This window comes from Camellia sinensis, chromosome 10 (genome assembly GCF_055761805.1).
Source record: "Camellia sinensis isolate YWXY chromosome 10, ASM5576180v1, whole genome shotgun sequence".
Lineage (NCBI taxonomy): Eukaryota > Viridiplantae > Streptophyta > Magnoliopsida > Ericales > Theaceae > Camellia > Camellia sinensis.
In genome coordinates, this window is record NC_138970.1 from 7,156,050 (window position 1) to 7,183,088 (window position 27,039).

At 32.7% G+C, this 27,039-nt stretch overlaps 3 protein-coding genes and 1 long non-coding RNA gene across 6 annotated transcripts; 1 reads left to right on the forward strand and 3 right to left on the reverse strand.

Annotated features, from left to right (window-relative positions):
* Nucleotides 1–462: 462 nt before the first annotated feature.
* Nucleotides 463–1,099, reverse strand: LOC145800955 (uncharacterized). Its single transcript, XR_014341591.1, has 2 exons — nt 825–1,099; nt 463–740 (listed from the first exon to the last, which is right to left on the reverse strand). It is a non-coding gene; the product is annotated as an uncharacterized LOC145800955 (long non-coding RNA).
* Nucleotides 1,100–2,372: 1,273 nt separating this feature from the next.
* On the reverse strand, nt 2,373–6,161 carry LOC114312760 (zinc finger A20 and AN1 domain-containing stress-associated protein 8). 2 transcript variants are annotated; one of them, XM_028259053.2, is made up of 3 exons: nt 5,952–6,161; nt 5,775–5,834; nt 2,373–3,248 (listed from the first exon to the last, which is right to left on the reverse strand). In XM_028259053.2, exon 3 carries the CDS (start codon nt 3,233–3,235, stop codon nt 2,717–2,719), a length of 519 nt encoding a protein of 172 aa, XP_028114854.1. In that variant the 5' UTR covers nt 3,236–3,248; nt 5,775–5,834; nt 5,952–6,161; the 3' UTR covers nt 2,373–2,716. The 2 variants fall into 2 exon arrangements, with proteins under 2 accessions (XP_028114854.1, XP_028114855.1); XM_028259054.2 differs by having other exon boundaries at nt 2,373–3,261; nt 5,952–6,160.
* Nucleotides 6,162–12,576: 6,415 nt separating this feature from the next.
* LOC145800110 (L10-interacting MYB domain-containing protein-like) lies at nt 12,577–13,749 on the reverse strand. The gene is made up of 2 exons (XM_082889754.1): nt 13,339–13,749; nt 12,577–13,206 (listed from the first exon to the last, which is right to left on the reverse strand). Exons 1-2 carry the CDS (start codon nt 13,747–13,749, stop codon nt 12,577–12,579), a joined length of 1,041 nt encoding a protein of 346 aa, XP_082745880.1.
* A 4,264-nt stretch (nt 13,750–18,013) lies between these two features.
* LOC114312759 (chaperone protein dnaJ 6) lies at nt 18,014–23,213 on the forward strand. 2 transcript variants are annotated; one of them, XM_028259052.2, is made up of 8 exons: nt 18,133–18,447; nt 20,723–20,821; nt 20,931–21,032; nt 21,443–21,502; nt 21,625–21,731; nt 21,816–21,898; nt 22,633–22,723; nt 22,819–23,213. In XM_028259052.2, exons 1-8 carry the CDS (start codon nt 18,169–18,171, stop codon nt 23,027–23,029), a joined length of 1,032 nt encoding a protein of 343 aa, XP_028114853.2. In that variant the 5' UTR covers nt 18,133–18,168; the 3' UTR covers nt 23,030–23,213. The 2 variants fall into 2 exon arrangements, with proteins under 2 accessions (XP_082746938.1, XP_028114853.2); XM_082890812.1 differs by lacking the exon at nt 21,443–21,502 and having other exon boundaries at nt 18,014–18,447.
* The last annotated feature ends 3,826 nt before the right edge of the window (nt 23,214–27,039 follow it).

Below are 27,039 nucleotides of genomic sequence, written 5' to 3' on the forward strand. Positions count from 1 at the left end.
GCCAGGTGAGTTTCTTCACTCCTTTCATTTAACAATTCATACCACTCATTGAAAGAATAATGTCCATGACAATCCGGACCAGCCACTGGATGAAGTAATTGACATCTACCCTGAGATATCATGCAATCCACCAGACAGCTCTCCGACAGTCAACAATGTCATCCTCTTGACTAGTTCAGAACATCTACATATTCTTCAATTGCTAATGATTGGATGAAGTAATTGACATCACCCTGAGATATCATGCAATCCACCAGACACCTCTCCAACAGTCAACAATGTCATCCTCTTGACTAGCTCAGAACGTCTACATATTCTTTAATTGTTAATGATTGTATTACACCTAAACGCACTAAACTAAGTTCTGACAAAATCTAATATCCATTGGACGATTCTCAAGAATTGGGCTAACAAAGGCTGGACATTCCGTTACTCTCAATATATGGGAATAAAAATAGAAAAGGAAAAAAATAGGGGGAGGATGTATTATCAGCACTGAAGATTCTAATATGCATACATTTGGCTTCTATCTCTTACATACACCTATGAACACAACAAATACATGTAGTTACATACAGCACACAGAATTCATGCCAACACAATACCCAACTCCCAATTGCTCCCTCAACTATAGCCCCAAACAAGTGCATTGACCACATGCTCTTAATGTTACATGGACTGACCAAGATCCTCCTCCCAGTAAGAGAAAATCATCTTCTATGCAGATACTGAAAATTTCCCTTCCAAAAAGAGCATCAAATAATTTTCAGAAACTAAAAAATTATTAGTACAAAGAATGCAAAAAGAATCAGTCAATGCCATACAAACATTAAGTGATCAACTCGACTCCAATTCCATCTGATTCTGCTGACATATACTAACCACCATCCCAAACCCAAGTTCCTTCATCCCTACATCTGTAGAGAAAGGAACAATGAAATGCAAAAATAAACCATGCTAAATGACATAAAACCATCTGATATCAATAAACGTTTATGATTCCTGACAAGTAGTATCAATTCTACATACACCCGCAATGATCCATTCATGAAAGAAAAGTGTGGTTCTCATTCACACGGGCATTTCCAAGGTAATGTTTCTGCAAAGAGATAGATAAATGAAAATGAAAACTCAATGGTGCAAAAGATTTCCCCCAAAACAAGATATCTACTGATGCACGCACACCCACCCACCCCCACCCCCACCCCCCCCCCCCCCCCCCCCCAAAAAACAGAAAAGAAAAAGAAAACCAATCTAGGAAGCATAGATACGTATACGATACGGATAAGCTGATATAACAAAACTTAAAAAAATAAGATTTGGACCACACTGTAAGTTTATAATGCAAAATACTAATCTTTAAGAATTATGTATTAATTTAAATTACTAGCTTGTTTACTTTTTAAATTTTCAATAGGCCGTACAAATATTTAATTTCAATATCAAATTTAATATGTTTATATTACAATAATAGAACAATCCATAATTTGTCCATAGGTTTTTTCCTTGGCACAAGTAAAAATTGTTGTATTCAAGTTTACTTGCTTATTTATTTATTGATATTTAATTTTACTATTGTTTTATTCTCTTAGTAATCCTTGCATATTCTTGTATTTATCTTTGAAATTATATTATATTATAATGATATGCAAAAAAATACTACAATTCTAATTTTGTAAAAGAAGTAATCTATGACTTGGGAGTATCCAATACTTCAAAATTAAGTATTTAATACTCCAAAATTAATGAAAAATTAATTAAGAAATATCCGATACTTTTAATAAGTATCAGATATCTGTAAGTATCCAACAAGTATTGGTATCCAATACGGATACATCACCCATTTTGAAGTATCCGTGCTTCATAGAAACCAACCAAGCAGCCCCTAGCATTTTCTAAGATGCATGATGACATTTCCTAGCCTTCTGCAATTCTTTTCTTGGTCTACCTACAAAGAAACAATGTACAAGAACCCAACCCCAGCGGTGAAGCCCAAAGAAGAGCTCTATATCTGTAATCAGAAAAGAGAATCACAAACACATTCTAGCATCAACAAGTCACATGTTTCCATAACATAAAGCCCTTATACATCTAATGAAAAAGAAAAGAAAAGGAGGGAACAAACCACCCCCTCCCTAAATAAAAATGTGGGTGAAATAAGAAACACCAACCATCAATGCCATTAGAACGCCAATTCACGAAACCTAACTGAAGAAAACAAATAAGTGATAGATGGGTGTAAGAACAGATGAACCAAAGTAAATACACAACTATATCAGTTATATGTCAGCTACATAACTGCAATTACATGAAAAATGCATAGCTGCTTGAAGTAAAGCATATACCACTCATAGAAAGTAACCAAGAGACAATTAGCAACACAGATTTTTTAATTATAGCCAAGCTGCACACACCATTATGAGATATAAATACCAAAGAAAATGCAAAAGAACCAGAAGGGCAAATTACAAATAAACCACAAAGATGTCATCAAGCCAGCACAAATAAAGACTTACACACTGCAGCAACCAAGTAATCCTTGGTAACCAACGATGATAGAGTTCATTAGACTGCATAGATGCCCTCATTCTCATGCCTTAACCCATTTATATCACTAAAGGACACCTAACATGACAAGCAACCAATTTATATGAAGACGGATGGATGTAAAGAGAAAGCATCAATACTTCAGTACATAAACCTTCAGTCCATGGCTCTAGATCTTATCCAGCTTTTCTGCCTTCACAACAGGATTGGCTTTTGCTATAGCATCCCGAGCAGCAGTCCGATAATCAAATGGACACTCATGTTTATCAGAGTAGCGATGAACTGCACAGAAAAGATTTCCACACCTGCAACTGAAACCTGTTAAACCCACACGCTTGCGGCAAGTGTTGCACCTGTTTGGACCCTCTTTTACTTTCACCTCTGAACTCTGGCTTGAGGATGAATCACACAATGCTTGTGTAGAAAGAACCTTCGCTTCCACTGGTCCAGCTTGCACATCTACAGCAACACCAACTACAGGTTCCTTCCCATTGTTGCCTGAGCCACCATTCACAATATTGTCGAAGGAGGTAGCTGCAAGTTTGGCCTGCTCCTGCTTCAAGATCATGTCCTTGTGGCACTTGGAACACATGTTCATGGTGGCTGCACTGCCAAAGAAGCCACAGTTGTTGATGCAAAGGATGGGTCCTTCTGGAGCTTGGCATCCTGTCTCATCGGAAGACTCCATTTATTCAAATGTCCTGCAGTAAAATTCTGTCAACAACAAATACATCAAATAGAAACAAATACCCGCACCTCAACTCACCACACACGAACACAAATGAAACCAAACCAAACTAAGATTTGTGTTTTATCAGGTGAGGTCAGCTACATGAATCTTTTTTCGCCATTTTGTTCATCAGCAAGTTTTTGTTGTACGTAACCAAACCATCTTAGCATGTTCTCTATTTTCAATTGGTGCTATTGTTACCATTTCAAGAATATCAGGTGAGGTCAGCTACATGAATCTTTTTTCGCCATTTTGTTCATCTGCAAGTTTTTGTTGTACATAACCAAACCATCTTAGCATGTTCTCTATTTTCAATTGGTGCTATTGTTACCATTTCACGAATATATTTAATTCTAATTTTGTCTTTCTTAATTTTACCACACATCCTCTAAGCATCTTCACCTCAGGTATGCTTATTTTATTCAGTTGCTTAAAATTTCATCCTGTTGCCTTAAAGTTCTATAATCTTCTTTTCTTTTTTTTTTCTTTTTTGAATTTTGTTGGCATTCGCTGATCACATAATCCACTTGAATAAATTAATTTTGATTATACATATCACATAATCTCCAACCTCTCCATCCTTAGTACTAATTGAACTTGGGTAACAAAAATATTCACTTTGTTATCTCATAGTTTTTTTATCTTCACTTCTCCATTATTTTTACTTTTATTGTTACTAATATTACAGTCCACATATTCAATTTTAATTCTAGTTATTTTAAATCGATTTGACTCAAGTACTTCTCTCCAAATTTCTATTTTAGCACTAATTACTCCCTTAGTTTCATCCAGTCGAGCATATCTTCTGCGATCAACATACACCATTAGACATCATCCCAAATGTGTTTAATTAATTCATCCATGATTAAGACAAATAGGTAAGTGCTCAAACTGAATCTAAATGCAATCCTACGATGATTGAAAATTCATTAGTTTCTCTTGCCGCAATGGTCTAATTGTAGTTACAACCCCATCATATATGTCCGCATCAGTATACTATTTAGTCATACACCATTTTCTCTACAAACCACCACACATGAACAGAAATGCCAAAAAAAAAAAAGAAAAGCAGCTCTAAGTCACACCAAGGATGCAAGAACTAAAAAGGCACAACTTTCTAATGACAAAAATAAATAAACAAGTGCAAGTCAGACTGAACCAGCAAGACTCAAAAAATTTCAGTTATCCAATAATGAACAATTCTTAGTGTTCCTTTTCTTCAAATCATTTCCTACAAAAACGACCGATAACAAAGACTATCAATTTCCCAATAACCCCCCACTAGCCCAAAAAAAAATTCCAACCTGTCCAAAATTCTTCAAAGGAAATATGGTCGGGGAGCAAGGTGGAGTTGGGACTCCATTGGAGGGGCCAAAAGGATGGCAACCTCCACCCTTAGTGCAAGGTCAAGATGTGTGTTGTTGAGTGAAGCAGGGAAGGGAAGACTAGAGAGGAATATGGGTGATAAAAAGAGACAAAATTTGGATGGAAGAGTTGTCTTAGTCCGCTGAATGAAAGAGGAAAGAGGATAATGTGATAGACAAAGCTGAGAAGGAAAGAATCAATAATTTGAGGGGGAAAAGTAGAAAATCTGATTGAAAGAAAATAATAAATTGTTCAAGCAAGCTGGTTTGAAAAAACGGAAAAACAATGAATCGTTTAAGGAGTTAGTAACAATTTCCTTACTTTTATATAGAATCGTATACAACATATTCCCATCATATAATGGTAACAATCCAAAAGCCCTTTACATTCAGTTTGCTCCAAATATTCAATAATTGTGACAACATTCTGAGTTGAAAGGTGGTGGAGGACCATATGTCAAGTAATATAAGTACAAAACAGAAACATATAGAAGGTGAAGATTCTTTCAAAATTTCACCCGCCCATGCGAGGAGGATATGTTTAGGAGGCCAATTACACGAGGACCATGAAATGTCAGAGGACAACTCACACCACAACACACACTATTCTCAAAATTTTGAAGTGGCAGGGCAACCTATATAAACATCTTAGCCCAGCACATAACACTTTAAATGTTCCATGAATAGCCATATTACCAAATCGATAAAACCCTTAGGTAACATCCAGATTATGCAGAAGTAGACTTTTTAAACAGTCAATCGATAGGCATAAGAAAAAGCAGCAAGCCATAAGGTAAGAATTCAGTCCATAACACATGAAAAATATCCTGAATACTATGACTATATTTACAAATTTTATATGGGTTAACTAAAAATACTATGTATAACTCAATGAAGTCTCACCACCTTCTTCCCATAAAACTTAGGAAATATAACAAATTCAAAAATTAACCCTTAAACACTGTACCTATCTCTAATCAACCCAAAAACAAAAAAAAAAAACCCAATAAACCCAATAATAATATACATAAACAAGTACAAAAAGCAATCAGCTTTATGAACATACGGTGATATATGTATGGATACGAAGAGAAATCGATACATAGATAGATAAATATGAAGAAACCCCTCACCTGTTTTCAAAACGAGAGCTTTTGGTCGATCTTGACTCGCAAAATCGAACCAGGTTGTTCCTGAATCGAATTAAAAGTCAAAAATCGAAAACAAAATTGGGCGAGAAATCCCTAAATCGAAACCAAAATTAGAATAAAAAAATACAAAATTAACATCGGGAGAGAGATGAGTAGTACCTTAATCGAGGTTTAATAGTGCGATGATCGGAGAAATCGAGGGGTATATAGGTGAGATATAGAGAGAGAGATGTATATAAGCGTCAATATAGAGAGAGAAAGAAATAGAGGAGAGAGAAAGGGTTGAATTATGATCCCATTTCCATCCTATTTAAGACTTTACTTTTTCTCTCTGCCAACGAACGCTTAGCACACCTAGTCGGTGAGGTCTGTATATTTGCCCTCATTAAACTACTTATTTACAGTTTTGCCATTTTTGGCAAAATTAATAAATTGTTTATGTGGCCCAACAGGTTCAGATTGGGATGGGTCTAGCCCAATAGTAGTGGATACACATGTGGGCTTGAGCTTCATTATCTCTTTCAACTTTTCTTTTTTTAAAAAATAATCAATTAATTCCAAACCAATCCTAAAACAAAATAAATTCCTTTTTTTTTTTAAAGTGATGTGAATAATTTTTTTTTATTTATATTGGAAAATATTATCTTTTATGTGAAAATAATATAAAAATAGGTCCTTTTTTTTTTCTTTTGTCTAATTATGATTAACACGGATATTTAATACCATCAAGAGTTTATTTCTTTTTGTATAATGAAAACATAAACAATGTTAGAAGTATATTAATTATTTTTCAAATGGCTCACAAGTATTTGGACTATTGTAAAGTTGTAAGTAATAAAATATGCCAAATATCTCCAATAAGAGGACAGACCAGTATTTTAAGTATTTTATCTAATCTCATTATAAATGGAATTTTCAATGGAGTAGACAATGCAATCAGCTTCTTTTTTTGTTGTACCTTTTGCTAGCTGGCCTCGTTTGGGAAATGACTATTTTAGTAGGCTGTTTTAGTTTTTGGCTATTTTAGGGGTTGTTTGGGGTGTCCTAAATAAGTGCACTTTTTGTCTTTTTGGACTAAAAAGTTGAGGTTGAAAATATAGATGTTTGGGTTAACTTTTTGACTTTTTATGGAAAAATATGTAATAAAAAATTGTAAAAAATGATTTGTAGGGAAAAATTCGAATTGGGAGTTGTGCAGCCGTAATTGTTGACTTTTGGTGAATAGTGTTAACTTTTTAACTTTTTAAGTAACTTTTTGTCTTTTTATCTTTTTTGAAAGATCCCAAACTTGCCCTTAGTAGGTTAAAATTTTTGTGTTTTGGAAGATGATTGGATTTTTTTGTGGTTGGATGTGATGTTTGTGAGAGAAAAAGTGAAATGATTATGGGTTTGATGTAATATTTTGTCTTATTAGCTATTTTAACCTATTTTGTCTTTTTGTGAATTTTAGCCTAAATTAGACTATTTTTTTTCTTCCCAAACACCCCCATGCGGATAATCTTAAAAGCTAGATAAACCACTCATAAAAGTAAAAGGTATTGTTGAAATGCACACATTTATAATAATTTTTACTATTTTTTTTTTTTGATAAATTACAAATATATTTTTTGAGTTTTGTTTAAAATATAGATTACCTCATATAGTTTAAAAAATTACAAATATCCTCTTATTATAATTTTTTATTTAACAGAATTAAGTATTAACTAAAAAAATGAAATTCATAAATGTTCTCCTATACAATAATAAAATAACTTAAATTATTAATTGAAACATATTTTTAACATCATTAAAAATAGCTAATTTGTTTGATGATTTATTAATAAAATGGACAATTTGTTATAAAATTAGAAGTCTCAGGGGTGAAATGTAATTTTTAAAACCACATGAAGCAATTCGTATTTTAATCAAATCTTAATGGGTGTATGTGTAATTTATCCTCTTTTTTTCATACCCCTAAGCTTAAACAATTGGGAGTGTTTGGGAAGCCAATTTTAAGTTTTTTTTTTTGGGTTAAAATTCACAAAAAGATAAAATTAGTTAAAATAACTGATAAGATAAAATGTTACATCAAATTCATTATCATTTCATTTTTTTTCTCACAAACATTACGTTCAACCACAAAAAAATTTAACTCTCTTTACAAATACAAATATTTTAACTTATTAAAATAATCAAAAATTAAAATATTTTACTAAAATAGCTAATTTTTCAAACGAGCCAATTGTATGCAATTGCTTTTACAAGTTTCTCTAAATATATCAAAATCTTAATTCATTATGAAAGTATTTTGATGTATCACATATTATTATTTTATGATTTATAAGGGCCTGTTTGGTAACCATTTCGTTTTCAGTTTATATTTATAAAAATTTTAAAAACTGTCATAAAAACTTGTTTGATAATCTTTTTGGTTTATAAATGGTTGTCTCAGTTTATAAATTTGAGGAAAAAACGTAAACTCAAAAAATGAGTTTACGTTTTCAGTTTTCAATTTTTTTTTCAATTAATTTTTTTTCCAAATATTTTTTTTCCCAATTAATTTTTTTTCCAATTATTTTTTTTTCAAATATTTTTTTCCCAATATTTTTTTTCAATTATTTTTTTAATTAATTTTTTTTTCAATTAATTTTTTTTCAATTATAATATGTGTGATTCCATTGTCTTAAATAATAAAAATAAATATAAATATTTTATGCCTGAACAAACATATTTTTTAGTTTATTTTAAAAATTTTAAACATTTTGTTCAAACCAAACGTGTTTGTAATTTATATTTTTTTAAAAATAAATAAAAACCAATTTATAAAATTTTTATAAACATAAACGTTACCAAACACTACCTAAGAATTTATACCTTGAGATTATATTTTCTAACCCCTTTCTTCTTCATCAGTTTGACTTAAATCAATTTTTATTTTAAAAAAAATAAAGTAAATTTAACATTGAATTGTTAAAAAATAAAACACTTATCATTTTCATATAATTATTTATATATTTTTACGTGCAGTGAAATTAAGGCTATGTTTGGCATCCCCTAAGGAGTTGTTTGAGATAAACAAAATAAGTGTACTTTTTTACTTTTTATGAAATATGAGTTGAGTATGAGTTAAATTTGAAGTGATGTGGTAGAGAGATAATATGACTTAAATAAGATGATGTGACTTAAATAAGATAGTATCTTTTTTACTTTTTGACTTTTTTTTATTATGCCAAACCATGCCTAAAAAAGTTAAAAAGTCAAAAAGTCACTATGCCTCCGTTTGGGAAGTGGGTTGGCTTTTTGGCTTTTTGGCTTTTTTGGCTATTTTAGCCTGGGGCTAAAAAGCCTGGTTTGGGAAGGGCTTTTTGGCTTTTTTGGCTTTTTTGGCTTTTAGGCTTTTTTGTGAGGTGTGATGTTGTTAAATGACGAAATTGCCCTTTTCCATTTTTTTTGATTTTTTTATTTGGGTTTGGATTTAGCATATTTTCGGTTTTTTTTTTTTTTTTTTTTTTTTTTTTTTTTGTTTATACAAATTTGCCTTTTTGTTGGGAACAAAAATTTGGTTTTTTTCTTTTGGTATTTGTTTTTCCATTTTTTGATTTCTGTTTAAATTTAATTATTTATTTATTTTTGGATTTGGCATTTTTTTGTTATTTTGTTTTGGTATTTTTTTTTCCAATTTTTGATTTTTGTTTAAATTTATTTATTTATTTATTTTTGGATTTGGCATTTTTTTGTTATATTTTTTTAAAAAATTTTTGATGTTATCTTTCGATTTCACGTATTTTGCTAATTTTTTTTTTTCACAAGTTGGATTTGTCTTTTTTTTTTGTGTTTATTTTCTTTTTCTTTTTTTTCATTTTGGGTGTCGATCTGCCGACTTTTGATTAATTTGTTAATTTTTTTTTTTTTTTTTTGGAATTGAATTTGCCATATTTTGGTTCTTCTTTTTTATTTTAATTTTGTTATGTTGGGGTTTCGATTTTGCCTTTTTTGTTGTTTTGTTTTTTTTGAGGGGGGTTTCGCTTTGGCATTTTTTGCTTTACAGTTTTTTTTTGGACAATTTTTGTATGTTGTGTTTCGATCTCCCGAATTTTGCAACTCCAAATTGTCTTTTTTATTTTTTTTATTTTTTTTTTTGTAGTTTGGCGGATTTTGAGTTAACTTGTTTTTTTTCTTTGACATTTTTTTATTTTGCGCTTGGATTTTTCATATTATGCTTAATTTTTTTTTCCTGTTACTTTTTTTCATTTTCGGTTTGGATTTGGGGTCTTGTGCTTAAATTTTTCGGTTTTTATTTGGGAATTTATGTTTTTGTCTTTTTAAATTTTTATTTTTTTACTATAACTATGTTTTTTTTTTAACTATGTTTTTTTTTTTGTCTTCGATTTTTATTTTGAACTAAGTCTTGTTTTTTTTAATTGGTATACAATAACTTTTTTTTAATATATTTAAGTGTTTCATTTATTTGTAATTCTCGTCGCACTTTACAATTTGTGTATTAGTTTTCTTTTTAATTTGTTTTTATTTGTTTCACCTTCTTTTTATTTTTCCAAAACCAAAATGCATATGGATTGTTGTTTTTTTAATTTAGGCACGTCAGCAACTGGAAGGGGTTACATTCCCCTGGCAACTCATACATATTATACATAATAATATATTTGAATACAGTCTGTTCCACGTGTGTCATTACGTGACGACCATACGAACATTATTTCGAGTACTATATATTTCCTAACATTCCGTTATTACGCATGTAACATAATTTGTCACGTATGTGAAGGCGGACCAATGCCATATGGGGGTCCTCATCTCCAACCATTAAACCATCCTCGTCATGTTCAACTTCTGGTATGGCATTTACTATTGTCATAGCCTCTTCCTCGTCACAGATTGGCTGAACAGTTGTTGGGTTACCTGTGTTTCGCCGTATATAATTATGTAATGCCATTGACGCACCTACTAACTGAACTTGCACATTTGCAAAGTCATACCGAGGCATGTCTCGAATAAACCCCCATCGATTTTTCCAGGTACCGAAAGTGCGTTCCACGACACTGCGTAAGGACGAGTGGACTTTGTTAAATAATTCCCTTGGCGTGTTTGCCATCGCGTTTCTTGCAATACGCCGGAATTCTTGTTGGTGGTAACGGTAGCCTTTGAATGGTGCTAAGTAACCAATCCGGTTTGCATAGCCAGAATCGACAAGATAATATTTGCCTGCAGACATGACGACAATGTATGACACCAAAACCAACATTCTGCGTCATTTTCATATAACGCTTTTTCAGCAAATAAATATTTGTTAACAAATCTAATAACATGGCCATGTGTTACCTTCGTCAGGATGTGGGAATGGGACGTTGTCATTTGTTAGTATCTCGTTGAATATGCGACTATCATGCATACTTCCTTCCCATCCGCAAGAAATGAATATGAAACACATGTCAAAATCGACAGCGGCCATTATATTTTGTGTGTGACAGTATTTCCTACCGAAATATGTTGCCGCATCTGGCCCCGTAACCCATGCACTGACATGTGTTCCGTCTATTGCGCCAATGCAGTCCTGTCAACATGGATCATATGTTTTTGAGTCGTAACTTTGTTACAAGTGTTTCACATTTGTCACGTGCAGTTAATAACAAAAAACATATATATTTTCTTCACTTATATGTCAATCATGTTTTGCTGAAGTACCTTGAACGGTAGGTATTTCCGTCTAGACCTCACGTATGGATGTATACGATGCTGACTGTATGTGGGCCGGCAATGGACAACAGTGAACTCTTTCATGGAATTTAATACGTTATGCACGTGCCTCGACACAGTCTCCCCAGAATGTTGGAAGCGTTCCTGGATTTCCCGATTTTGCTTCCCTTTCAAGACATGGATAAACATCGCAACGCTTTCTTCAACAGCTAACCCATGTGGACGTTGCGGGACTTGTAACCCAAAATCATTTACTAATGTCTCACACAAGGCGGCAAACACTTCCTTCGGCATGCAAACATTTTCCTCAAAGCGACCCATATGCCCCGCATATAGTTCGCATATCCATGTATTCCCGGTTAGTATAGAAGTGCGACATGGCGTTTTATGCATGTGTTTTTGGTACCATTCTGTCGCCAACTGGCATGCTTGTAGAAATGTGCAGTTCTGTTCTTGTTGCAGCTGGACCGCCATTTGATTCAGCATTTCCATTATTTCATCATGGTTGCTTCCATCCCAGGGATTCATCGCGTTTTCGTTGATGCAAAACCTACAAAAGTGGCAGGCTTTCAATTAGTTTGCACGTGATTCATTGAGTTAAATTATATTGAATTTTGCAATTTTACAATGTCGACATTGTTTGTAATGAACGCAATGCTGTCACCAATGTCCTTTGGAAGGCATGATCATATGATTTGCAAAAAATAAAAAAAGCTGTTCAACGTATGCTTCACAGGGGGGCCATGGTTGTAACAACCACAAAACTAAGAAAATAACTTGCGACATATAGGCATTCAGAAGCATGCATCGAAAACGTATTTCCCTGTCTTAAACGTAGCGCCACAAAATATTAAACCGTAAACATCCCATTCATTTCCCAAAAACGAAGCACAACCATGCTTCCGGTCCGTCAACCCATGGACTTACCTACAACTTGTCACTGCCCGTAGCTAGCAAGAAAAAAAAAAATAGACATAATGCAAAACATGCACACACCACCATCCTGTTTTAGTACATACCAAAAGTACCATAAGTCTAAGTTTTAAAAAGGAAGAAAAAGACATGCATCTGCAACACTCGTAAGACCGTAGCATCACATCCGCCTACCCCCAAACAGGTTTGCAAATGGCCCCGACGCAGTACACTGGAGCTGCTTCTGTGTAAGCCAGCCAATGATGTGGTCGTCATCAGGCTGGCACATCATGACCTCCCGGTAATCAGCGTTATCCATAAGTGTAGAGGCGAAGTGGAATAACGGTGTACCAATCAGAGACGGAATACTGCTCAGTTTATGCATGCACTCGGAAATAGTGTACAGTGCTTCGTTGCCTGTCAGGTGCCTGACCGTGACCTGCTGATTCTTCGAACGGACCACATCTGTCATTCTGTTCATGCTCTCCGCAATAATAGACGCACCACTTGTTGCCTTCTTCGACTTTGAAACACTTGTTGATGGCGTCTTTCTCCGTTTTGCCTTTTCAATCGACACATGCTCCAGTGAAGGATCGGAATCCACGTCCTGTACTCCTGTGGGTATCGGATCAGCGAATGGCTGGGCTCCCAAACTACGCACTGAATCAGATGAGTCCGTAGCAGGTTCAGGAATGTTCTCTCCCGGGGTCCAATGGTGCTTCCCAGTAGCTGCTGCCCCCATGAAAACCGTCTCCAGCAAGTCACGGTGTTCCAACGTTTTCTTCCTGAACTTCGCACACACCTTGTTGATCTGCAGACATGTACATGTGTAAAAGAGGTTGACGTTATATTTCATATTCATAAATTTTATTCAAGTTGAACTAAGAAGTAAAAAATGTACTGGTAAATGAGAAATATAAAACTTGTTGGTACATGTACTTACTGATTCCATCTTGTCCCACCACTCGTCAGGTGCCTGAAACAAACCGGTGTCATAGTCAAAGCCTATCCCGGACACTCCCTTGCTTGAATCCATCAACTTCATCCACGCTTGCCACTCTTTCTTCAAGCTCATGTACTTATTCTTCAACTGTTTAAGTCCATGTTTTTTTCCTGTTTTTCTCTGAAATTTCCTTGACAAGGACTTGTACCCTGCCTGGCTGAGGACTAAGAATGGTCGATTTCCTTTACTAATCTCATTTGCAATCAACTGGAGGAAAACTCGGACTGACTTACTGTCCCATGAGGCCTTGTGACTTAGCTGAGTTTGTGTCTCTTCAAGACTGGTTGACTTGTCACTGACAACGCCTTTGCTTTTCGAGTGGTTACGAGGCGAAGTACGTGTGGAAGCCATTACTAATGTACGGTTACAAAAGATATACATCACAAATTTGGTTGTTACATACACACACACAACAGATGAGACATTAAAAACAACAAACGCAGATATATGATGCTGAAGATGAAATTTGCATATACCCATTGAAAACATTTTTTACGTACGTACACAGGTTCCATGGGAGTTAGTAGTGGACAAAAACATGATAGTTAGTATTACGGCTCCCATATGCGACAACATAATACCATCGTACTACAAACATACTAACTACATACTAACAACATATTGAAGACATACTAATGTCTTTGTACATACTAAGAACATGGTAACGGTGCTTACATACGGCACAACAAAATAACAACGACAATGCAGAGCACATACACAATGGTCTTAAGCACACGCAAGGATTGTTGAATGTCTATGACATCAGCCCGCAATTGCATGGCAATTTCATCTCCGGGTGACGCATAGCCTTGGTTCTCATGGCTTCGTTCTTCACACCAACCAATCCAACTGACACAAGGCTGATGAGTGAAAAGTATGCAACTATTAGTTTCATGGGTTGTTAATGTTCATTAAGTTATGACCGGTAAAGATTGGGTCACTCACCACAGGGCGGGGACATACAAAGTACGAACGCCCTGGATTCTTGGTGGACCTGGAAATCCTAACAATACACGGGCCATATCCACAGGCACACATTCGTCCTGGCCATGTACTGGAAGTTGCAGTTGAGGTGAACGACGCCATGCTACGATTTAATATAAAGTAAATTGACATGAATGAACATGAACACGATTACGTACTCAAATTAAGAAATCTATGTTGTAATATATTTTGATAATATATTTTATGCTAGGCAGCAAAATGGATTGGTGAGCATATATTTGTACTATATTTACGTTTTTTAATATATTTATGATAAAATTTTTTATACTTACATGTAGTCATATCTGTTTAATAAGAATTTTACACTCTTTATTGTTTTCCTCTAAATTTGTAATATATAATATTAATACATTAGTAATATCTGTCTAACATTTGTTTAAGATATATTGGACATAAACTATTTTTTTAATATATTTTTAATATAAATTTTATATATTTTTTGTAATTTGTTGGTAATATATGTACATAATGTATGTAGCTTCCTTACCAAATGTAGTTCGAAAATAGTTATGGTGCTAATTAATTTATTTTTAGGAAATGAGAATTGACCCTTTCGTGTATATTTAAAAAATAAACGCAAATTAATACATCTAATCTGTAATATATTTTCAATATATATATTTTCTTTATTTAGAAAACATTTTGGAATATATTAACGATATAGTTTTTCAGAATTAAATGTAGTCATATATGTTTAATAAAACTTTTACACGCTTTATTGTTTACCTCTAAATTTGTAATATATAATATTAATACATTATTAATATCTGTCAAACATTTTCGTAATATATTTTTAGTCAACTGTTATTTTTCTATATTTGTAACATAAATTTCAAATATTTTGTAATTTGTTGTTAATATATGTACATATATCTACCTTCCTTCCCTAATGTAGTAATAAAAATATTTACGGTGCTAATTAATTTATTTTTTAGAAATGAGAAATGAGCAGTTCGTCCTGAGTAAAACATATATGCAAATTAAAGACATCTAATTTGTAATTTATTTTCAACAATTTTTTTTTTTTCATATTTTGAAAATATTTTTTGAAAATATGTATGATATAGTTTTTCATAATTAAATTTTGTCATATCTGTGTAATAAAAGTTTTACACGCATTTATTTTTAACTGTAATGTATTTTTAATAAACTGTTTGTTTAATATATTTGTAATATAAATATAATAAATTTTGTAATTTGGTGTTAATAGCTGTAGATAATATATGAACCTTCCTTCCCAAATTTAGTTGGAAAATAATTTTTATGTAATTAATTGATTTTCTTGAATTGAGAATTGACCATTTCGTCTTCAGTAAAAAATATACGCAAATTAATACATCTAATTTGTAATATATGTTCAACATATTTTTTGTCTCTTTTCAAAACATTTATTCATATATTCATGATAAAGTTTTTCATAATTAAATTTTTACATATATGTGTAATAAAATTTTTACAGTCTTTACCTTGTAAATCAAAATTTGTAATAAACATTTGACATATATTTTTTTAATATCTTCGTAATATATTTTTAATATATTGCGAAATTGATCCCGGTTCTCAATTTTTTTCTTTTTGGACCACAAGTGATATATATTTTTTCAGAAGTTGTTGTTAATATCTGTAACTTGTAACCCAGAGTTGGAATTATTTTTTTTATGTAATTACAAAAAATTTCACAAATGGAATTTCAGCATTACGCAACAATCAGGGCAATAGAGCATTTCACAAATGGGAATTTCTAATTTCTGTTAAGCACAAATGGGAGCCACTCAGAAATGGGAACAACATTTCTGATAAAAAAAAAAAAAAAAAAAATATGGAAGATCTGCATTTCAAACTATCCGAACAGATATTTCGAATTCAACACCAGATTTGCATTTCCGAACTTGTATATATACAAATCAGACCAACAATTTCTTCAACAGATCATATATTATATATATATATCAGACCACCAATTTGAATCAGATCATATATTATATTTATATATATATGTATATATACAAATCTGCCCCAAATTTGGTGGACGCGAACAGATTTCGAACATCAGAACAGATCTCAAAGAGGAGATTTAGGGATGACACAGATCGGTGGCCGGTCTGTGTATAATATCAGTGTAATCAACCCAATAACGACCGTGAGCCAACAGATCGGCCATGAACCGATGCTGTTATGAACATACACTACGCAGATGGGAAGAACAAACAACAAATCAAATAGGCCACAGATTCTCACTTGCAGATCGGTTTGAGTGTGCAAGAGATGGTTGTTGTTCGCGGCCGCTAGTTCAATCTCCGGTTGCGATTTGGTCTGCCAAGGTCGATCCGACCGCCTCCACTGCCTCCGTTCTTCTTCTCCTCTGCTCCGAAATGGGTGTGTATGAGCTCTAATCTGAGCGTCTGTTTGCAGAGGGACAGACTTTAGCCTCTCGGGGCAATTCGGTAAAATCGCGCGAGACAGCCTCGCCCAACACCCGCTCAATGGCGTGTTTGTCGTCACTTGGCTAATTAGCCTTTTTTGTCGTTTTTTGGCTAATTTAGCCTCAATTGTCTTCCCAAACAGACGCTATTTTATTTAAGTCGCATCAACTCTCTACCACATCATTTCAAACTCAACACTTATTTCATAAAAAGTCAAAAAGTACACGTATTTAGAACATCCCAAACAAGTTTTAAAAATTAAAAAACATGTTCTTAGTATTTATTTTTATTAAACTAATTTATATTTAAAAATATATATATAAAGGATAAATTACACCTGGCCTTTTTATGCTTGGTCATTTTCTTATTTTGGCTATTAAGGCTTGGTTTGGGAAGTGGGTTGGCTTTTTAGTTTTTTGACTTTTTTGGCTATTTTGGCCTGGGCTAAAAAGCTTGGTTTGGGAAGGACTATTTGACTTTTGGCTTTTTTGACTTTTTTTGTGAGAAAAGAGTGTAATGATTATGGATTGGATGTGATGTTTTGTTTTTTGTGGTTAAAATAGCCTATTTTGTCTTTTGTAGCTAAAATAGCCAAAAAAGCCCAAAACCTAAGTTGCCAAACAGAGGCTAAAGTTTATCTTTTCTCATTTTGATCATTCTTCTTTTAATTTTTTTTTAATTTACTTCAAAAATTAACTTATGCCTAAAATTGAATAAAAAATGACATATTAACAATCATGTAATATAAAAATATTTTATTATATATAACTTTTATCTCTTACACAGAACCAAACTCTAATATAATAATATATTTTTTATGTAAATAATGTGATTTTTTTTAAATTTTAAATAAAAATTAATTTTAAAAGTAAATTAAAAAAAAACTTGACTGTGGTAAAATAAGGAAAAACTTATTCAAGAATCGAAAAAAAAAAGAAAAAAAAGAAGTCATACATAGAGACTAAGGTTAGGAATCTCAAATATTTTATTAAATGTTTTATATCGATATAAGATCCACTTGGTAGGGTCGAGATATTTGATAGAATAAAGCATTTGATAAAGTGGGGTTTTAAAAAGTTAATAAAAAATTATTTTTTTGACTTTTTTAATTTTTAGTGGTTTTTTCGTAAAATTAAAAAGTAAAAAAATTAATTTTTTTAAGCAAGTTTCCAAATTGCCTCAAAATATTTCCTAACATTTTTCAAACATAAAAATAAATAAATAAATAAAATTTGTGGACCCCAAGATGACGTGGCAAAATCTCCACCCTAGATGAACCGCCGTACTCGGCGGCGGTGATCATCATCATCGGGTGGCTGGGAAACCCTGTAAAGTTAGAGCAATGATTTGGCGGGAAAATGCGTGTTCGATGAATTCACACAAACCAAAAGGCTACGCAATTGGCAAAACTCATCATCATCAAAAGCTTATACAACTCTCCCTCTCTCTGTCTCTCTCTTCTCAGTTTCTTCATTTTCACGTCTCTCTACTAAAGATGACGGGGAAGGGAAAGAAGAAAACTAGGGTTTCGGAACAAGATCCACGAGAAGAGCAACAAAATCAAGACGATCTCAACCAATCATCTGCTTCTTCTTCTTCTTCAATTGAGAGCTTGTACGAGGTAAATTTGATAATTGTTCTTGTTTCTGAGACTTTTTTCATAAATTTTGCTTATTAAGGCTAATTTTATGTATATAGAAAAGGGTTTTTAAGGAGATGAAAATCTTGTATTTTTAGACACTTCTTCAAAATGTTTGTTAGTTTTGATTGATTGAGTGATCTATGAAATACACTGCAAGACTTGAAATTGATAATTCATTGCTTTTCTAAAAAAATTCTTTCTTTTTTTCTTTTCTTCTTAAATATGCTTTGAAAAATTTGATTACTTTTGATGCTTTGGTGTCTAAATTGGGCTTTATTTAGAGTTCAATTAAGTTATTCTAGTAAATTGAGGAGGATTTGACAAATTTAGGTTAATACAAAAGTAAAGAGTTCTTGATATAGAAGAAAGTTTCAACCTTGATGGGTTTTAATTGTTTTCTTTTGTAGTAGTAAATACATAAAATTCACTTAATCTAGTTACATTTAATTATATACAACGGACAGGACAACAAAAAGAAAGAAGCAAACACCTCATCAAGGAATTTTTCACCCCAAAATCAACAATAAGTGTGGACAAAATTACTTGATTAATGTAATGGTAAAAACAAAGATGACTTTATGACATATTTCATTCTCAATTGCAAGATATCTCTTCCTTTGAAGATGATATTATTACGATCTTTGTCGATTTTCTAATTATTTGGTTGCTTGCTGTAACCACTTTCTTGTTCTCTTCAGCAAAATATACCAACCCTTTAAATTGAGCAAGTCCTTGATAAGGAGAAGCTAAGATACCTTACATTGCCTCAAGAAATGGTAAACAATTTTGTATCCTGTTAGATGCAATAGCAGTTTGGATAACTCGTTTCATAAGCTTAGGTTAGATACTGTTGTAATTTTGTAATCTTTGCTAGTACAAAGCAAGGATTGGCACCTGGGAGTTGCCTGAAGAAAACAAAAACTGCTTAGCTAAGAAGAAAGATTATTCCTCATTCCAATTCCATCGAATCAAGGAAGGCCCGCCTTTTTTCTTGTTTATCGAAATATTCAACAAGATTTGTAACTTTTTATTATGTCTAAGAGGCGGCTTCTTGTTAAATGTCACTTTGATAAAAGAAAAAAAGTGAGACCACACTTAATATATTGCAGCTATATTATTATTATCACAAGAGCATTCAGGCCTAATATCCTTGTTGCTAAATTTTTGTCTTTAATTGAAGAACAGTGCCTGAATAATATGTCTGACATAATACAAACCATGATGCTTTAAGCAAAAGCTAATAATTATGTTGCTCAAAATTCGTACATCAAATTCATACATATATATCAACTGGAATGGTATTGGCAGTGAGCATTGGCTGGTAATTTCCATGCCAATAATGCTTATGCTGGTGCCTTTGTATATTTTAGGAACAACATAGGTTTTAGGCTTTTGTGATGCTTTTGAAATTTGATATTTTTATTTATTCCATTAATTATTTTGACCTTTTTTGGATGACTTTGACTTTGAACTGTATTAAAGCTTGAAAAAGGGGATTGTTCTACCTCCTCCACTCACATTGCATGCACGCCCATGTACACTGAAGCTCTTCCTATGTAGTATACATCAAGATTTCAGAGCTTGTACAAGTCTTAGGATTTAGATTCAAGTGCACCCGTTTCTTCTTTCTTGTTTTTGATATTTATTTTTTAATTATGTTTTCATCTTGTAAACTTAACATTAACAAAACCAAACTTAAAAATGGGCTAATAGATGAATGAAGATGGGAGTTTTCAAGTGTCAGTGATGGACAATTAAGATGAATTTTGAATGGTTATCTACATTTTTTTTTGTTGAAAGAAATATAAATTATTCTTGATGGAGACCAGAAATGGGATATGAAAATATGTTATTTGAAGGAAACACGAGATTATCAAAATTATTGAGCTTTATACTTGCCAATAGGATCAAGAAATAGTGAAATACAAATTATGTTATTTTATAGCAAAATGATATTAATGAAGATGTGACTTGGATCATATAGGAGTTAATTAGCTATTTCTCTACTCTCTATGCTTTTAGTTGTGAGACACACAACACAGAGGGTAGGAGTAGTGCTAGAGTGTCCTATATGTGTGAAGCCAAGATGATTGGCTTGGCGACACGTGGATGGGGAGTGGTTTAAATTGAAATGAGCCCCAGGTCTATATAATTGCACTCATCTCATCCGTGAAGTGTGTTAAGATTGGGATATTGGATCATTTTAAGAACTTTTCATTTTTCATTAACCCAAAAAGTATCGAATGCCTTGCAGGTTCTTGGAGTGGAGAAGACAGCATCTCAACAAGAAATAAAGAAAGCATATTATAAGTTGGCATTGCGATTACATCCTGATAAGAATCCTGGTGATGAGGTGAAAATTGATTTCCCATTGCACTGACTTCCGTCCTCCATGAAAATTTTCACCATATATATATATATATATATATTGTAGTACTAACCCTTCATTTTTTTATTTTTAGGAGGCAAAAGAGAAATTTCAGCAGTTGCAGAAGGTGATATCAATTCTTGGTGATGAGGAGAAGAGGGCACTCTATGATCAGACTGGTTGTGTTGATGATGCTGTGAGTAATTTTCATATCATTTTCTGCTGCATTTCTATGTTAAAAGAATTACATTAGGGTGTGTTTGGACACTACATGGATATATCTGATTTTTATAGCATTTTGATGGCACCAATCCTTTTTTGTATCATGCATGATTCAAGGACAAAATTGCCTCGTTGCATAAAATTTGTCATACCAGAAATTAGAAGGAAAATTATTATGGTTACAGTCCTTGAATTCCTAAAAATGATATTTAAAATATGAGAAGTCCCATTTTAGAAGCTGAGGGACAAAATGTAGTCAATTCAAGTGCTCTGTAAGAACACTACGCAACAATTTTTTGCAGTTATTGTTGATTGAGAGGTATGCATTTCATCTCATCTCATTTTTTTCTTTCTTATTTATTTATTTATTTTCCTGAAGAGCAGGACCTTGCAGGAGAGGTTGTTAACAATTTGAAGGAGTTTTTCCGAACTATGTACAAGAAGGTTGCTGTATTTAAAATAAATATATCGTGTTAGTTTTCAGATTGCATTTTATTACATTTGTGTGTGATAATATTTTTTTTTAAATCTATATCTTGATGAGACAACATATGCATTGTTTGCAGGTCACTGAGGCTGATATTGAAGAATTTGAAGCAAACTATAGAGGGTCTGAATCGGAGAAGAATGATTTGATTGACCTGTACAAGAAGTACAAAGGTAATATGAACAGGTATGTCTGTCTATGAGCGAATTAGTAATGCGTTTCCTTCCTGTAGGCTTTCCATTTTGCTTTCTAAACTTCTTTTCTTAACAGGCTATTTTGTTCGATGCTCTGCTCGGATCCTAAGCTGGATTCACATCGATTCAAGGATATTCTTGACGAGGCAATAGCTGCAGGTGAGGAGGATTTCTATTATGAGTTTTGGTTCAACAAATATGAAATGGTGAAAATCGTGAGTTGGAAGGCTTGAAAGAGGGGGATCAGGATTCAGTTGCTTGATTGATACCCTCATTCAGGTCCACATTTTTGAACATCTAAAGGCGTATTTGGTATTTTCTTTTTCTTTTTTTTTTTCATTTATAAAAAAAATAATTGTTTGACAAACTGTTTCCAAAAATTATTTTTGATTTTTTTTTCCTTCAAAAACAACCAAGTTTTTAGGAAACATAAAAGGTTGTTTTCAAGTTTTGGAAAACTGTTTTTGTACAATAGTAAAAATGAAGGATGTTAAATGAAAATTTTGTTTTTAAATATCAAATTGAATCATTATAAAAATATACCCTCTTTTCCTTTCAGTGATAATTGCTTAGGCCCATCCAGTGATTAGCCTCTCTTTTTTTCACAGTTATTATTATTATTATTATTGTTATTATTATTATTATTATTACTGCTACTACTACAAGGCGATTTAGTACACGAGACTACTGCTAAAAAGGGGTTTGGAAAGGGAATCATGTATGCAGCCTTATTCCTATTTTTTGAGAAACAGAGGTTGTTTTTGTGACTCAAATTCACTCCACCAGGGACGCTGTCAACAAGCCTTACATTCTTTCTTTCTTTTTTCTTTGGACTCCAATGTTTTTATGACTCTGAATGTGCTCTCTCTCTCTCTCTCTCTCTCTCTCTGCAGAAGTTCTCAAACCAACAAAAGCATATCAGAAATGGGCTAAGCAACTATCCGAAACAAAGCCTCCTACTAGTCCTTTAAGACGCAGAGAGAAGTAAGTCATCTGTTTCAGATTTTGATTGCTTCAAGAAAGTTTTCCCCTTTCCCTGCTGGACTCAACCTTTTACCAAATGTAAAAATCCTTCACAGGTCGAAGAAGAAAGAGTCTGAAGATTTATATGCAATTATTTCTCAGCGTCGAAACCAGAGGAAAGAGCAATTTGATTCATTATTCTCATCTTTGGTGACAAAATATGGTGGAGGGGAGTCACCTTCAGAACCCTCTGAAGAAGAATTTGAAGCTGCAAAAAAGAAACTCGAAAGCAGGAAGGTGTTCAAAAATCGTGGCCGAAGTAACTAGGCAATAGTATCTTAAAGGCATTCTCATCTCTGTTGTGTTTTTCTTGTGAAAAATTTACCTAATCTGTTAAGTGTCTTCCTTTATAAAACAGAGTATGCAACTACTTTGGGTTGATTTACATTATGCACATTATGTAATTTATATGTATACATTGTGGTTGTAGTTGGCAACTATTTTCTTAGAAGTTATTTTTGTTGATTTTTTTTTTCTCTTTTTTTTTTTTCATTTTTAGTTAATCTTTTTATTAAAAAAAAAAAAATTCACAAAGATCTTTCACTTTTATGTTATACTAGACTAGACAGATTTTTTTTTTTTCAATATTAAAAATTTATTATTTTTGGCTTTATTTATTTTTATACTTTATAGATTATAAGGATTTGGAAAGTAATTTTTTTGAAAATTTTAAAATTTTCACACAAAATTAATTTTCTTAATTGTTTCCAAACAATGTTTTGCAGCTGTAATTTTGCTCTATATCTAATTTTATACTTGAATCTATGTATGAAAAAAGTTTGAGCAATATGACACACCCATTGAGCTCATAAAAATGTAATGAAATGGCTATCTCACACACATGCAAATATATATCCAAAATAAAGAAAGGAATAGAAGAAATAATCTTCTTTTATTGCAATGAGTTACGAAGAAATACAAACATAATCATCGTGGCTTGTAATTGTCAGTGCCACATCATTCTAGTAAAACTTTCTATACGAAACTTATATTTGTAAATCATTTTCCTAAAATAATCGACTACCATTTGTCTTGATCTTGATTTTCTCTTTTTGATCCATTTTTTTTTTCCTTTATTGCTTTTCCCTTTTTTGATAGCTTAATTCAAGTACATGGCAAAGAATGACAAAACTGAGGCTCCAACCAAAGAACCAACAACAGGCAAGGCCAAGGTGGCATCGCTGGTGGGTGCGGGAGCAGGAGATGAAACCTCAGCAAAGACTGCGCTCATGGAGGCAGCAGAGATGAGGACGGCACAGGCGATCTTCTTCATGTCCATGATCTTTCGGTGAAAATTGTGAGAAAAAAGTGAGAATAATTTTCACCGAAACTCGATTTGTAGATGAAGAAATATACAAATGCTCTTGATGCTGGCCTGAGGGATAATGGAGATGGTGGAGAGGATTTTATACAGGAATTAGGAGCTATTTTTAGTTATTAATTAGTTTATAATTAGTTTGTGCAGTGTTTTATATGGTTTTGCGTGGTGTTAGGGTTGGCCATGCAAAATGTATGGTGCAATTATGCTGAATAATTTCTATGGACCACAATTTTGGAGAAGTGCTTGACATTGTCAAACCCATACGTTGAAGTTTTTTTTTTTTTTTCTTTATATATTTATTTATTGAAATTCATACTACAAACATCATATACATGTATAATTCATTATAATGGAACTTATTAGGGAAAATTACCAATCACGAGAAGTTTGTAAAAATTATTATGCATGTTAATGATTTTAATTATTAATATTTGTAATGTTATCACTTTTTTGTAAATATTTTTCTGACCCCACTTATTTGTAATTCCCCCAACTTATTATGCCTCATAAATAGCCAACATTAATGAAAATTTTTATAATTTTAATTATTAATAATTAGAATATTTATCACTTTTTTATAAATATTTTCCGACTCCACTAATTTGTAATTCTCCCAACTTATTATGCCTCATAAATAGCCACCTAGAACAGGACAAAATCTTGCAAAATACTTTAAGTGATGTTAGGGACTCTAAATAATTTATCAATTTTTCTACCAAATCTCCCACATGTGTCATGTAGATTTGTGTGGATTCTGTTGGACAATTTTCGCGGTATTTGAAAAATAAATAAATTCTGTTCGTGTACTTAACAACAAACGGAATACGGAAGAAATAAAGAAAATGAGAGAATTTGTTTGATTACAAAAATCAAACCAGAAAATAAAATAAAATAAATAAAACATATTTTTATTTTGTTACAAAAACAAAATGAAAATCTGAAACAGAAAAAATAATAAAACAAAAAATAATTAATTACTTACCAAATTAATATGTTGAACAAATTTTCTGATCAAGTCTAGTGTTTGATACTGTATTCTTAAAACAGATTCGTCATCTCCATGGTAATTTTAGATTGTGGACGTCTATCTCCTAGGATAAAATAATTAACATCAAACAATAACAGTACTATAAATTGTTTGCACAACGAACACACTAAGTGTTTACACTCTTTCTCACAGAAATTTAATGCAGCAAAATACAGAGAATTATTACAGAGGAGAAGTACGAAAATTGTAAATGAAAAAATCAAATGAGGGGCTAGTCTATTTATAGGAGAAATTGTGGCTGTTAGGTTTAAATTAAACAGGTGCAAACCTGTTTGAACAGGTATGGTTTAAATTTAAACAGTTAAGGCATTGTTTGGGTATGAATTTGAACAGATACTGAATCTGTTTCAGTTTAAATTCAAACAAATAAAAACCAGGCAAAATTTTGGTGGAGGAAAAACCAGGTAGAATTTTTGGAATTAATTTTCGAAATTCAAATTCCAAAAAATTAAAATTTAATTTTAGAAAAATAAAATTGAAAAGTTTTTGGCCCAAAAAATAATTAGTATTGAGTCGGACAAGCCCAACCTAACCTCACACTAGCACCCAAACTTAGCCCGACCAACCGAACGGACGGCGGGGCACGCATTTGTTTATTTTTGGGTCCAATGGGTCTAGTCCACTTTTACCCATAACCTCCCTCTCTACAAAACTTGGGTGCCCCTTGGGGTCTACCCCAAGTTCCAAACTCAAGCCTTATAAACCCACTCAAAGTATACCCATTTGTCATAGGGCTGAGCAAGAAATCCGTGAAATCCGTAATCCGATCCAGTCCAGTCCAATCTAGTAGGTTTGGATTGATTTTTTGAATCCGTGGTTTGGTTCCAGATTGAAAAATTAAAAATTCATAGTTCACGGATTGATTTCGGATTGAACCCCACGGTTTCGGATTAGAACCTATCCGGATCATATAGAAATAGTCTATATTTTTATTATACACTCTCCTGCATAGTGTCTTCTCTTATTTCATATAAAACTTAAATCCAAACCTAAACTTGCATAGTATATTCTTTTATTATTTTTGTTTGCTAGTTTTTAGTGTTAATTTGTAATGGTCTAAATACTTATGGTGGAACTAGTTGTTTAAATTCTAGAATAGTTTGTCGCTATTATGAAAAGACATATTGCTATTGTGAAACTAATATGATATTATATTTATATTTTTATGAAATTAAAGTGTTATATATATTTTTTTGTTATTTAATTATATAAATCCGCAGTCTTAAATCGATCCAATCCGTGTTTAAATGGATTGGTTTGGATTGGTTCCACGATTTAAATGGATTGAATTGGTTCCAATTTTTCAGGATCCGTAGATAATGAATTGGTCCTGGTTTTACTCCAATCCAGACCATGCTCACCCCTAATTTGTTACGACCCAAACCCGTCCCTATGAGTTTAGCATCGTAACCGGTCAGTAATACGTGATTACCAAAGGCCTGCTTAACAGTAAAGACAGTAATACAGAGTAAGGGGCTGGCGGAAGCCAAACAGTAAATAAAAAGATGTCCAATGAGCTGTAAAAATCTGAATGGAAAAAGACTTATATGAACAGAGCCACATTCATAGTCAAAGCATATATACATACAACATATATACATAACATCCAGGTTAGGGATCCAATCCCATCACCCTGCCTATACAGTCAAGTCTTATTCAGTCAATACAAAACAGAGACAAAATGGTGATTCTGAAACACCCCAAAACAGCCTTAGCTTGAATGGACTGGGAACCTCGAAGTGAGGCGCGATGGTTGGCTTGACAAAACAGGAGCTTAACTTGACGCTCCTAGCTTCGGTCTGGTGCCTGGACACCTACATATAAATATAAACTGTGAGTTAAAGTCCAGTGAATAACAAATGCGTAAAGAGGTTAAGAATGAATGTCCTTTCATTAATTAAAATAGTC

Excerpts from the sequence above, each read along its gene's own strand:
- LOC114312760 (XM_028259053.2), bottom strand. The coding sequence starts at position 3,235 with ATGGAGTCTTCCGATGAGACAGGATGCCAAGCTCCAGAAGGACCCATC.
- LOC145800110 (XM_082889754.1), bottom strand. The coding sequence starts at position 13,749 with ATGGCTTCCACACGTACTTCGCCTCGTAACCACTCGAAAAGCAAAGGC. Across the intron at positions 13,207-13,338 it reads GGTGGGACAAGATGGAATCA|ATCAACAAGGTGTGTGCGAA; the intron begins GTAAGTACATGT and ends ACATGTCTGCAG.
- LOC114312759 (XM_028259052.2), top strand. The coding sequence starts at position 18,169 with ATGATTTGGCGGGAAAATGCGTGTTCGATGAATTCACACAAACCAAAA. Across the intron at positions 21,033-21,442 it reads CTGGTTGTGTTGATGATGCT|GACCTTGCAGGAGAGGTTGT; the intron begins GTGAGTAATTTT and ends CCTGAAGAGCAG. Across the intron at positions 21,899-22,632 it reads TGACGAGGCAATAGCTGCAG|AAGTTCTCAAACCAACAAAA; the intron begins GTGAGGAGGATT and ends CTCTCTCTGCAG.